Source organism: Culex pipiens, chromosome 2 (assembly GCF_016801865.2).
Source record: "Culex pipiens pallens isolate TS chromosome 2, TS_CPP_V2, whole genome shotgun sequence".
NCBI classification, from domain to species: Eukaryota; Metazoa; Arthropoda; class Insecta; order Diptera; family Culicidae; genus Culex; species Culex pipiens.
The window spans coordinates 73,255,838-73,269,142 of NC_068938.1; the positions used below are offsets into that span (position 1 = coordinate 73,255,838).

A 13,305-nucleotide genomic window follows, 5' to 3' on the forward strand; every position below is an offset into this window, starting at 1 on the left:
AATTTCCGTGACTGGGAGTATATAAGAATATCCCTCTGTAAGAACTCTGCTAGAATCCTGCTAGAATGTCGTGACTGGGCACAATCCGGTACAAATTTAACCCGCGAACCGGTTCAACCGGTTCCACATTGAGGGATAGGAAACCAACAAACTCTTTTGACATTTTCCTCTTTTTGTCGTGCTTGCGTGTGTGTGCGTGTCGCCGCAAAAGCTGCCCAAACGAAAAAAGATTTGACAGTTGACAGCTGCAAGAGAGTTATCGAAGAACGCAAGCAAGCAAAAACGGGTCGAAAATCGCTGGCAGTGCAGTTTTTTATTCGCGATATCTCCGCCTGGAACAGGGTGAAAAACAGGTTTATTGTCGTGTGCGCGTCCGTCGCGGAAGTGTAATCAACCTACCGGAACCGCCAAACCGCCGGGATTCGCGAAACTCACTCCCCAAGAAACCAGGCACTTTCTAAAAAAGTGCAAATTTCTCCTTTTCGTCCTCCTCCCTGGAAGAGAGCAGGAGGAAGAGTCCCGACGTCGGGGGAACCATCGGGGATCGTGAGTGACGGAGTGTGCGCGCGCGGGGGAAAGGCAAGCAAGCAAAAAGATGGAAGCCCTCATACCGGTGGTGAACAAGCTGCAGGATGTGTTCAACACGGTCGGCTCGGACGCGATCCAGCTGCCCCAGATCGTCGTGCTCGGAAGTCAGGTGAGGCGCCGATCCGGAAGTCGCAGTGTGAAATGGTGTTCCGCTGGAGTGTGGGCACCGGGCTCGGATTTGGGAAATTATGTAACTTGCAGCGCGAGGTTCTTTTGCGACATGTTTTTTTTTATTTTTGTTTTATTTTTTGGGTGGAATTTATTGCACAAACATTGAATTTTGACGAGGTTTTACTCTTGAGACGGAATTACATCACAATGTCGGCCGTTGTGGGCTGGCTTGGGGCAGCGATTCCATTGTTGACGTGCTTTTGTATTTCTGTGGGCTGGAACTAACAATAGAATTAAAATGTGTGTAATTACCTAGCTGAATGAGTTACTTTTGGTGCATTAGTCGACTTTATCTACAATACACCTCTAGATAACATTTATATCTGCGTAAAACTATTATTGTTTATTGATTTCTAAACAAAATCAGACTTTTAACGCAACCACCATCAACCATAATTATCATCGATGATGGTGACTCATCCTTTGCTAAACGTTTTCTCATGGCTGAATCACAAAAAGGAAGTAATGAGTCGTTAATGCATTCGAATAACTGTTTAGTTGCTGGAATTAAATTGTCGACCGATGCTAGTTGAAGCGATAATCTATTTGTTACGGTGGATTAGCACGATCATCACCAACCTCAATAGCTATTACAATACGGCAAACAAACTTCTGGAGTTTTTTTTTTTTTGAAAATTTTCAAGGCGGTTTCAAAAACAACCAAAAAGCAAAAACTGAAAATTTGGTTAATTGGACCTTAAAAAAAAGCCAGACATGCACTTTTTGACAGTTTGCTTGCTTTATTTGTTTACAGCCTGCATACATTTTGCTTTGTTTGCGAGTTTGCCGCAAACTGTCAAACACGAACAATTGCGAGTTTGTTTGTGTGTTTGCGGTAGTGTAATGGCTCCTTGACTAGTTAGAAGGTAATGTAAGGGACCAAAAATCTAGAAGGTTTTAATCAAATATTCTGAAAATCTAATATTTAAAAATTCAAAAGTTCATCCTTAGACAAACAGACGTAAATCTTTTTTTTTTAATTCCATCAATCTCGTATTTAACGAAAAAAATTAAAAAATCTAAATTGTTGTCCCTACTTGAAAAACAGTCAACCCACATATTCGGAACACTTTTGTGATAATTTGTCAATAGCATGCATCTTTTCTGTCGACCCTTCTATTTTTTGGATCTTTTTTTGGACATTCTCTTGCTATTTCACTAATCAAAGTTTAAAACAAAAAAAAACTGCATTTCAAGACTATTTCATTCAGAGCAGCAAAACTCTGCCTTCAAATTGCATGTTCCATAATTGTGGGATGTTATTGTGCCTCCCACAATTGTGGCACACCTGAATTTAACTGATATTTTCACACAAAAAATGTTATAAGATCATTCATAAAACATAACTAAGCTTGAATTCCGTTGGCTTCAGTGCGTGAAGTCATTATTTTGTAAAAATTATGTACTCATGGGGAGAACCAAAGTTTGTTTACATTCGTAAGAAAAAAGTGTTCCAAATTTGTGGATTTTAAGGGTCAAAGTTTTTCTTCAAAAAGTTGATATAAAAGTTAATATTTGCAGTTGTTCGATACAGCATTCAAAAGATCGCAAGAAAAGCTTTCAAATGAAGGTATTGCGCGTATTCCCGAAAAAGACACGCTGCAAATCAGCCTCGAAACGACGCGCCGCACTTTCGGCAAATGCTCGCTGTCTTGATCTTCTTCTTCGAATCGCATGGCATTGTTGCCGGGTATGTTTTTTATTGCACCAAAAGTGCAGAAAATCGCTGGCAACAATATCTGCGGCACATTCTGAAATGCCGCGCGGCGTGTTTCTTCGAGAAAAACGGACAATAAAAGCGAATCATTAAGTTCAATTTTCGATTTGCTATGATTTTTTGGACACTAGCCGATCTGTAAACTGTTCCGAATATGAGGGATGACTGTACTACAACAATGATCGCATGCAATCGTACATTTCAAAAACTCTTGTATACCGCAATGTATCATTATAGTATTGGCCACCAGATTGAGCTAGTTGCTTATTAATTTTCTTTTTTCGGTTATTGATGAAATTTTTGAATATTTCGAGCCAAACATTTCATTAGGGCACAAAACCAAAAAGTAAACATTCGGGATTATTCCACTATTCCACTCCATAGTACACTCCCTACATGCCCTCCAAGAATCAGATTGATAGCAAACAATTTCCTATTGAAAAAATCTGAAAAAACAAAAGGGCACATAACAATGTTCACTCCAAACCAGAAAAAAAGTTCAATTGTGCCCTTTTCTTTTTCGTTAGTTTTTTGTGGTTAAGGAACTTTCTATGTTATAAAGTGAACTTTTCATACATTCTTAACACTAATTCTCTTCAAAACAAAGTTTGGTTAACGTTTCACCAAGGGTTTCTGCAGAAAAAAAACTTCGTCGAAATACAATATTGAATACGGCCCGCGGCTGCTGTTCAGTACACTTTTGAAGAATTTTAATGTTTCACATACCTTATCTGCTCCATTCGATCATAAAACTTCACCAATTATCAAAATTTCCACTGAATTCCTCATTATTTCTAACTAAACAAAAGGGCCCATAAACATCATTCAAAACAACAATCCGGTGACAGCGCTTTAGTGCCCTTTTAGTTCTCTTCGAAATTGCATTTAGAAAGGGCCCATTATGAACAACAGTTGGAAAGCTAAAAGGGCCTAATAACGAGATTTTTTAAAATTATGAGTTTTATTGCGAAAATCAACATAAATTAAGAAGCAGTAAAGCAGAGTTGAGGATAATGGTGTGTTTTATCGAATCATCAGTAAAAATACCATCAGTCATGCTTATTTTTTAAATAGGAATTGAAACAAGTTGTCCATTTTTTGCAAGCGATTTTCTCGAATCGCGGTTTTTGCTTTTGTGCCCTAATGAAATGTTTGGCTCGATTTGTTCAATGATTTTCGTCTGTTTGTTTGTAGTTCAACCCTGGGTGCTGAATAGTGGTTCGCAAAACGGCCCCAATTTGAGCTGTCAAAGTGGAACCAATTTACTGTTCGCTAAAAATGGAGAGTATTGTTATCGATTATTATTATTATTTTATTGTTTTTTTTTTGAATTAATGAAAAAATTGTGTTGCTTTTGAGGACCTGGAGTTGAAGTTAAAAAAAATAAGGACCAGGAAGTGCTGCAGGATTCCAAAATCAGCCAGGAAATTTATCTGCGACATCGCAGAATGATTCTCTCGCAGCAGTTCTACGTCACACTCAGCCAAAATATCTATTAAAATTCATATGGCGTACCTTATAAACTGTGAAAAGTTAATCGTTTTTGAATTCCATAAGTTTAAATTATGACTATTCAAAATTTTATTCAATTTATATGGCGGGCTTATGGCATTCAATAACATTATTTATGTGAAAATGTCATATGCCCAACCTTATGAACCAGAAAGTAGTATGGCGAACAACAGTAAACAAGTGAAGGAGCGGCCTTCAACAGATTCCAGGTTTTTAACAATATTTTTAGTTTTTGCGTTTTGTTTTAATATAAATTTGTTTCACAGGTTAAGTAAATGTTTTCTCTGCCGCAGCTGCCCAAAAACTATGCCTCGTTGTAGTCGTACAAACGGCAGCAGCGACAACTCGTTCGACGGCTCGCATCGGTTTTCGTTTGTGCTGCACAAAATTTTCGGCACCGTGCTGGTCATCGAGGAGTGGTAATCTTCGTTGAGTCTTCAGGCAAGGATGAGCGTGCTGTGTCGGTTCGCGTTGAGAAAGGTCAATGGGTGAGTTGTTTTGAGATACTTTTTAATATGAACGATGTAAGCAACTTCCTCTTCCAGCATCATCTGTACGGACACTTTGGGTTGCAGTATTGACGACATCGACGTGGTAATCTCGTACGAAATCGACCGGATCGGGCGAACGAGTCGTGCCGGAAACCGGGTACCTTCATCACGATGCTGATCGACTAGAAGCTGGACTAGCAGCTGGAGCCGATCGAAATCCATTCGAAAACCGAGGAGGAATACGCCGTGATGTACTCGGCTGTGCTGATTGACCTGTGCTAAGGGTGCGAAGCCCTGGATCTGAAAAAGCAAACGATCAAGAAGATTCGCAGCGAAATGTTGATCGCTAGCATGACCAAGGTGAACCTGCTTAGCAAGCTGAAGGATCGCGTCGACATTGATCCGGCCCTTCCTGCGAAATGTTCCACGTTATACTTTTTCAGCCAATGACATATTAATGTAATTTTGGTGAAATAAATAAATATATTTATATGTGCATTGTGCAATCATTAATTTAGTTTTAATTTAAACAACAACAAAAAAATCACATTCAAAAGATAACTATATAAAAACCAAATACTGTGTGTTTATCATATTCATAAGTTTTTCTTATGAAAGCAAAAATTGCTCATACAACAAATTCATAAGATTTGCTTATGGAAACAAATGATTCAAAAATCCAATAAAATCTATAAGGTTCGCTTATGGAAAAAATCTATATGGCATCCTTATGGCTGATATATCTTTTTTTGGCTGAGTGCACCCGTAAAAAAGAAAAACATCTTACCGATCGAAATCAAAAGCACACACAATTTTCCAGCAAAAAAGTAAAAAACTAGAGAAAATCAATCACATACAGCTGATTATAAAACAGCTCATTTACCAGTAAGAAAAAAGTCATGCTTGTGCTTGAACAGTATCCTACTTTGCAGATGTAAACAAAGTGGGATCATTCAAAAATCACGTTACGCATTCTCTCTATTCATCACCCAGGTTCAACCTAATTTCAAATATGTTAAATTTCAAAACGTGAAAAATTTAAATATTTAATAATTTTATACAAATACGTTTAAAATTAAAAAAAAGATAATTTTATTTTTTATATTTTTTAATATTCATGTTATTGAATTAAATATTTTTTTATATTTTCAATTTCTGAATTTAAAATTTTTAAATATTTTTTCGTTAATCATCGATTTTAAACAAAATTTGATTTCCAGGATGCCCTCGAAAGACTGGCTGCGATAGGGTTAGATTAGATTAGATTAGATTTTAAACAAAATTTGATTTTTTTTTCTTATTTTTTAATTTTTTAGTTCGAAATTTTCAAATCTCGTTTTTTTTTTATTTTGTTGCTGTGTGAATTTTAAGATTTGTAAAATTTTATAATTCCGAACTTTTAAATCATTTGAGTTATTGAATTTTGAATTTGAATACATTGCAGAAAAAAGCAAAAACTGCTCGAATGGAAGTGCTCCATTGAAATTACTTTGAAAATTTGCAAAAAAAAACTCTAACTTTGTGAATTTAACACTAAAAATATAAAGCAATATTTTTTTTTATTTTCATAATTTTATAAAATTTTAAGAACTATTTGATTATTTTAAGTTTTTTTTTTTTTTTGCAGGCCAAGGATTGATACCTAAGAGCATGCAATGGCACTGACCTTGTTGCGTGCTCTTCGGTTGACGTCCACGTAAGGAACATCCTGGAAGGAGCGTAACTAACTACATCCGTAGTTCTGTTAGATCATCCGAATTATCTTGATCAGAACAGTATCCCAGTCACGGCGTTCTCAGAGAATTCTTACAGAGTTCTTACAGAGCGAAATTATTCTTACTAGAACGCTGCCATCATCCTGCCAGATTTTCTCAAGAATTCTTTGAGAATTCTAGCTCAAATGCAATAACCGGTTCTAGCAGGAGCCGGCGAAATCAACCGGTTCTGCAAGAATCCTGCTAGAATCTTGCTAGAACTATTCTGACAGGCCTCCTGCTAGAATTGTGTAAGAATTTTGTTAGAAAGAAATGACAAGAATTTCTGTTAGAATCCTGCTAGAATTTATAAGAATTTTGTTTGCATAATATTAGTCAAAAAGATTAGTTTTTTTAATTTTGCTAGATTGCATCCTAGCAAAATCAACCGCGGATTTAGTTAACTTTATTTTCCACAAATATTTATAAATCACATCTCATTATCACACATCTAGTAAATCTTGAGTTAATCAGTATTTCTTATACACTAATAATTTCAAAACACTACACACTAAACCCTGGCCAGTGGTCACAGATGGTTTCTGCGTCATCTGCTACGATGTAGAATTTTGTTAATGGTTCCGGCTTCCCGGTTTTCCGGAAGGCATCGTTTTCCGGAGATGCTTTCCTAATATTCACCGTCAACACAACTGTTTCCAAAATCTGTTGAGGAAAATGTTCGGAGAAGGGTTATTCCTTGAAAGTACAATTAATTCTATTAAAAAAATTCTTACCATGCTCCGGAAAGATGGATGGTCAACGGAAAGGCTTCGACGAGCCATCTTATTTCTCCGAAAAAAAAACAAAGTGAACGTGTGCGAACAAGTCCGCTGCAGAGAATATTTTGGTGGCAATCACATTCGCCACAAAGCGGTTCAGCGAAAATGGCGTCATTTTCGACAGATTTTGCTCTGTCAGAATATTCTAGCAAAATTCTTACAGCATTATGACAAGCCTGCTAGAATCATTCCAGCAGGATTCTAGCAGAACAAGCTCTGCTAGAAATATCCGTGACTGGGATAGCTCTGGTTCCTTGCGAGTGTCCTATTTTCTTACCTCCACGTTGGCTTGGTTTTCATGATGACCTAGCTGGTGGCCTGTGGAAACGGATCGTAAACCTTTGACCACCGCGGGTCAGAGTCGAGACGGCTAAAAGAAAGGGGCGCGACAATGTGGGAAAGGGAAGTAATTTGTGATTGTAGACGGTATTGTTTTGATTCGCAGTATGTTGAGTCAACTGCTGTGGATGTACCTGAAACATCGCACAACGGGGTTTCTCTTCTTTCCATTTCAGCAACCACCTGTCTTCTGTTTATTTTGTTTCACTAATTTTCTATCGCGGCTTCTGTTTACTATCCTTCATTTGATTTCGATTTTACTCATTTGGTTCTCTTATTTCTCAACGCTTTTCCACTCTTTTCTATCAATTGATACTGCTGTAACAAACTTTGTTTAGTTTTTTTCCTTAAAAATATACTTTTCCTATCATTCGCCTAATCTTTTTTGATTTTATTGCGAATTTATTTATTTTTTATCTTTATTTCTGTCCTATAAATTATCATTACTATAATCTAAGCTTGTTTTGTATCTCTATTTATTAACTATTGTCTAATTTTACATCTAATACATCTAGCTTCTCATTTTTATTCTTTAAAATACGCTCATCATTCTCGTACTATTGATTCTTGATTTTATAGAATAAATTCTCTTTTACTGTCTATTGTTTTCAATCTTCACCCTTTTCTTTAAAACAAGTGAGGTCTGAGCCCTTTCTCAATTTTTGGAATGATCAAAGAATCAACAGAAATATTACTATTGTACTTTTGAAAAACTTTTATAAAATGCTTAGGACCAAAAATTGTAACATAACACCGCGACAAAAGAAATAGCAACATATAAACACGACTCAACACTAGGAATGATTTCAGGAGAAAACAATACACAGTAAAATAACAATCAGTTTTTGAATTCAAACTAAAAATAAAACAGTTTTTGCTTTAATGAAAGTTGTTAGGCACACTTTAAATGGTTAGGCGCTTATACTTACATCAAACCCTACGTAATGTACCACCTCCGGCCGAGTTAAATGCGTAACCGGAAAAGAAGGTGTGCATGCCTGGCACGAACACTCAAAGCGTGTTCTAGCGTGCTGCTCGTACTGACTCAGAGCAAGGGTGAGATGTAGGTGTAAGGGCAGTGCGTGTTCGTCGGGAACCTAGTGCATAAGATCGGTCAAGGCCCGTTCTTACACTGAAAATTGCGGATTGCGAATTGCGAAGGAATCATATCCTAGTTTTAAGAAGCATTGTCTTGTCTTGTACTAATGTGGGCGATTAGGAAACCAAGGGACAATTATGCGTTTAATGGCAGTGAACCAATCCAGTTTATCTAACTCCCTTTTACCCTCCACTTCCAGAGCTCCGGCAAGAGTTCCGTGATCGAGAGCCTGGTCGGGCGCACCTTTCTGCCGCGTGGAACCGGCATCGTGACGCGCCGTCCGCTGATTCTGCAGCTCGTGTACACACCGCTCGATGACCGGGAGCACCGGTCGGCGGACTCGGGCACCGTCGGGGTTGAGGAGTGGGGCCGGTTCTTGCACATTAAGAACAAGACGTTTACGGACTTTGACGAGATTCGGAATGAGATCGAAAATGAGACGGATCGGATGGCGGGAAGCAACAAGGGGATTTGTCCGGAGCCGATCAGTTTGAAGATTTACTCGACGAAGGTGGTGAATTTGACGCTGGTGGATTTGCCGGGGATAACGAAGGTTCCGGTGGGGGACCAACCGGAGGACATTGAGGCGCAGATTAAGGACTTGCTGCTGAAGTATATTGAGAATCCGAACTCGATCATTTTGGCGGTGACGGCGGCCAACACGGACATGGCGACGAGTGAATCGCTGAAGATGGCGAAGGAGTGCGATCCGGACGGGCGGCGGACGCTGGCGGTGTTGACCAAGTTGGATTTGATGGACGCGGGCACGGATGCGATTGATATTTTGTGCGGGCGGGTGATTCCGGTCAAGTTGGGGATAATTGGGGTGGTGAATAGGTCGCAGCAGGACATCAATGATAAGAAGGCGATTGAGGAGCAGTTGCGGGACGAGGCTGCGTACTTGCAGCGGAAGTATCCGACGCTGGCGACGCGGAATGGCACGCCGTATTTGGCGAAGACGTTGAACCGGTTGTTGATGCACCACATCCGCGACTGTTTGCCGGATTTGAAGACGCGGGTGAACGTGATGGCGTCGCAGTTCCAGTCGCTGTTGAACTCTTACGGGGAGGACGTTACGGACAAGAGCCAGTGTCTGCTGCAGATTATTACGAAGTTTGCATCGGCTTACTGCTCGACGATTGAGGGCACTTCGAGGAACATTGAGACGACGGAGCTTTGTGGTGGGGCGAGGATGTGTTATATCTTTCACGAGACGTTTGGCAAAACGCTGGATTCGATCCACCCGTTGACTGGGCTGACCAAGATGGACATTTTGACGGCGATCCGGAATGCAACCGGTCCGAGACCGGCACTGTTTGTGCCGGAGGTCAGCTTTGAACTGTTGGTCAAGCGTCAGATTCGTCGCCTGGAGGAACCTTCGCTGCGTTGCGTCGAGTTGATCCACGAAGAAATGCAACGTATTATTCAGCACTGTGGCACAGAGGTCCAGCAGGAGATGTTGAGGTTCCCCAAGCTGCACGAGAAGATCGTGGATGTTGTGACGCAGCTGCTGCGACGTCGTCTGCCCACCACCAACGTCATGGTGGAGAACCTGGTGCAGATCGAGCTCGCGTACATCAACACCAAACATCCGGATTTCCACAAGGACGCCGCCCTGGTGCCCAGTCTGATCAAAACCGACTCGCAGGACCCGTGGGGACAGGTCCACCAGCCCGGCAATCCCCCGAGCCGACGCGCCCTCGCACGACCCGCTCCCCAACCGCCGGTCCCGGCCCGGCCAGAACAACTGCAGCAGCAACAGAACCAACACGCGGGCGAATCGTTCGCCTCGCATCTTCCCTCCAGCGCCGCCAACTGGCTGTCCAACATTCTGCCCCCGGAGGCGACCCTCGTCAACGAAGCGTCGGACAGCGTGGAAAGTTCCACCACAAACACACCGACGCACGGCGTCCTCAGTCCGCTCAAGCCGGTCAACCTGCTGCCGGACGTGCCGATTAATAACAACTCGCGCAAGCTAACGGACAAGGAGCAGAAGGATTGCGACGTTATTGGTAAGATGAGCTTGGTATTTTCAAGTAGGTTGTCAGCTAACAAATCTTCTTCTTTCGCAGAGCGTCTAATCAAGTCGTACTTTTACATCGTGCGCAAGTCCATCCAGGACTCGGTCCCGAAGGCGATCATGCACTTCCTGGTCAACTTTGTCAAGGACAACCTGCAGTCGGAGCTGGTGACGCACCTGTACAAGTCGGACTCGGCCAACGAGCTGCTGAACGAGTCCGACCACATCTCGATCCGGCGCAAGGAGGCGAGCGACATGCTTAAGGTGGGTTCACGATGATCGCTGCTTTCGGGTTTTAGATTTTCTAATGTCCTTTTTTTGGTTTCAGGCCCTGACGCGTGCCAACCACATCATCAGCGAGATTCGCGAAACGCACATGTGGTAAGGCGCGTCCACCGAGCAGAACTTCGTGACGAGAAACAGAAAAAGTTGCATTACTAATTCATTCTTTTTTAAAACGCCCTCCCTGTTTCGCATGGAAACTTATTTCTTTTGTACGTTTATCCCTTTTTTTACTTGTTTTGTTTCTTGATTCCTCCATCAACCGATTACATTTACCAAGTGCATTGAATAACTTACTTTTACAGAACCGTCACTTTAGTGCTATTACAATTTAAGAGTGTACTTGAAGTTAAATAACTAAGTTATTGAAGAAACTATTAAAAACCTCACTGTTTAGTATCTGCACCGACAACCCCTCTTTCGACTTATAGTCTGAAACCTATCCAACGACGATATTAGGAGCAAACCTGTCCTGTTGCGCTTTTTCTCCCCCTTATCAATTGTTTTGCTCAAACTTTCAACGTTACTACTTTTAAGCAAAACGCGTTCGATGAACGGCCAAAGAAATCCTAACCATCAACTTCTTTTCTCTTAACCCGAGGGGTGCTAAACCAGACAAAAACGCAAACCAAACCCTTTACTGAGCGAACGAAAGACAGCGCGCGAGCTCGCACACGAAAAGCATTTGTGTAATTTGTAGATTTCACTCACACAGTTTGGTGAAGTACATAAAACAAACTGTTTTTGTTGACTAGTTAAATCGCTTGTTGTTTCACCCAAAAAAAAAAAACTATTCGGCAAATGTAGTGGGAAAATTAAAATTGCATTAAAATAGAACATTCAAGCACAGCTCAGCCCAGCGTATTGAAAGCACCAGTTTTAGCAAACTCCACGCAAAGAAATAATTATTCGTAATTGATAAAAAGTAAATAACCAAACATCATCTAACACAATAATCGTAGAAAAAAACATAAACATTTATGATATCTGGAGGCGAGAGGAGTGTAGAGCTTCGTGTTTGCGCATTCTCTGATATAATTGCATTAAAAAGAAACGTTACTGAAAATAAAGAAAGTCTGTGGTCTGAAATCTTAGTGAAAACTGTTTTAATTCTCCTCCGAAATTGTTTACATCATATTTATTTTCTCTGTAATTTCGTAGCCGGCCTGGTTAAACATAAAAACACTCACACACAGAATTAGTTAGTGTAAGTCAATGTTTGCTGGTAAGTCTCCAAAAACATTGTGTTTTCTATTTTTAATCTGAAAAAAAAACATTCTTTATCCCTCAACTGTCCATATTATTTTCGAACATTTTTATTTTTCCCGTGTACAGGTTGTTCTACGACAAATTTTACTTCTCTTGTTTTATGTTTTTCTTGCTTTATTTTTAGTATTTTAACTTGCCTTTGTCTTGTTAAGTTTATCTTTGTTTTTGGTAGTATTAGGCCTATTCTACCACCTAATAACAGTTTTCCTATATAATTTTTTCACGTTTTTGCAGTCACTTTTTCAATTGATGCTTATTTTTCACATTTTCTGCTATAGCATGGCACCATCATCATTTAAATTGTAAAAAAAATGCGTAGAGACTTAGTCTGGGACACTACAAAAATTACTGCATACTTCATTTTACTGAAAATATAGGAAATGTAAGTAAAAAATACAGTCAAAGTTGATCCCTGAAAAAATGTCATTTCCTAAAACATTAAAGTCATATAAAACAAGTAAAACTTACAATCTTATAATTTTCTGAAATTTTAAGAGTTCTTCTTTCCAATGGTTTTTAAAGATCAGAAATTGGTTGAAAGATTGATTTTTGGTGTTTTTTTTTTAAATCCAAGCCCGTCTAGAGGCGGGGTTGGGTTGTAAAGGGTTAACTTCTCTACTTAACAAAAAAAAAAAAGACCCACTGATCACTGAATTTTCGGGCAAAAACAAAAAAAAATCAGGCATTTAGGAATCTTATAAATAAAAAAAATAAAGCTATAAAAATTTCAGATTTGTTAAATTTTTAAATTGAGAAATTCAAAGGAAAAAACAAAATTTTGAAAATCAAAAATAGCATAGCATAGCATAGCATTGGTGTCTACCCGTAGCTCAGGGTTGGTATTTTCTCGTTTCCTCGCCGATGGCGAGGGCTTTTAGATATCGTCCCTCGCTCAAATCATCAAATTTTCGGCGTTCTCCCTAAACTGCATCAAGAGAGCGAAGCGAAAACGACGCCGATGAAATAGCGAGCAACGAACAAACCGATGCGTAAGACGGAAAAAAATCTCTCACACAGCCAGTCCCCTCGCTCAAAAAGCAAGAGAAAGAGCAATCGTGAAATTCTCTCGCCCGTAAGCCCTGTAGAAATGAGTTCATTTGTGTGCGTGAGCTCCAGTGTATGTATACAGCAATTTCGTGTGCGTGTCTCTCCGGTTGGAACGATAGTTCCATCGGAGCCAGCGATAGGGTATTTCTCGTCAATGTGATGGGCTTTCGATATTCGCGATAGCAAGCCGACCATCACTCGGCTGCGAAAGAGAAGAGAAATTTTAAGAGACGAGGA

At 39.9% G+C, this 13,305-nt stretch overlaps 2 protein-coding genes across 2 annotated transcripts; both read left to right on the plus strand.

Moving 5' to 3' along the window:
• Positions 1–257: 257 nt before the first annotated feature.
• Positions 258–11,853, plus strand: LOC120422741 (dynamin-1-like protein). Its single transcript, XM_039586285.2, has 4 exons — positions 258–697; positions 8,650–10,462; positions 10,523–10,734; positions 10,799–11,853. The coding sequence occupies exons 1-4, from the start codon at positions 596–598 to the stop codon at positions 10,853–10,855; spliced, it is 2,184 nt and encodes a 727-aa protein (XP_039442219.1). The 5' UTR covers positions 258–595; the 3' UTR covers positions 10,856–11,853.
• Positions 3,990–5,214, plus strand: LOC120422750 (probable ATP-dependent RNA helicase Dbp73D). Its single transcript, XM_039586297.2, has 2 exons — positions 3,990–4,476; positions 4,534–5,214. The coding sequence occupies exons 1-2, from the start codon at positions 4,436–4,438 to the stop codon at positions 4,655–4,657; spliced, it is 165 nt and encodes a 54-aa protein (XP_039442231.1). The 5' UTR covers positions 3,990–4,435; the 3' UTR covers positions 4,658–5,214.
• Positions 11,854–13,305: the final 1,452 nt, after the last annotated feature.

Bases quoted from the DNA above. Each gene is read 5' to 3' on its own strand.
- LOC120422741 (XM_039586285.2), top strand. From the start codon at position 596: ATGGAAGCCCTCATACCGGTGGTGAACAAGCTGCAGGATGTGTTCAAC. The intron at 10,463-10,522 runs GTAAGATGAGCT...CTTCTTTCGCAG, and splicing joins GAAGGATTGCGACGTTATTG to AGCGTCTAATCAAGTCGTAC. The intron at 10,735-10,798 runs GTGGGTTCACGA...TTTTGGTTTCAG, and splicing joins AGGCGAGCGACATGCTTAAG to GCCCTGACGCGTGCCAACCA.
- LOC120422750 (XM_039586297.2), top strand. From the start codon at position 4,436: ATGAGCGTGCTGTGTCGGTTCGCGTTGAGAAAGGTCAATGG. The intron at 4,477-4,533 runs GTGAGTTGTTTT...TTCCTCTTCCAG, and splicing joins GCGTTGAGAAAGGTCAATGG to CATCATCTGTACGGACACTT.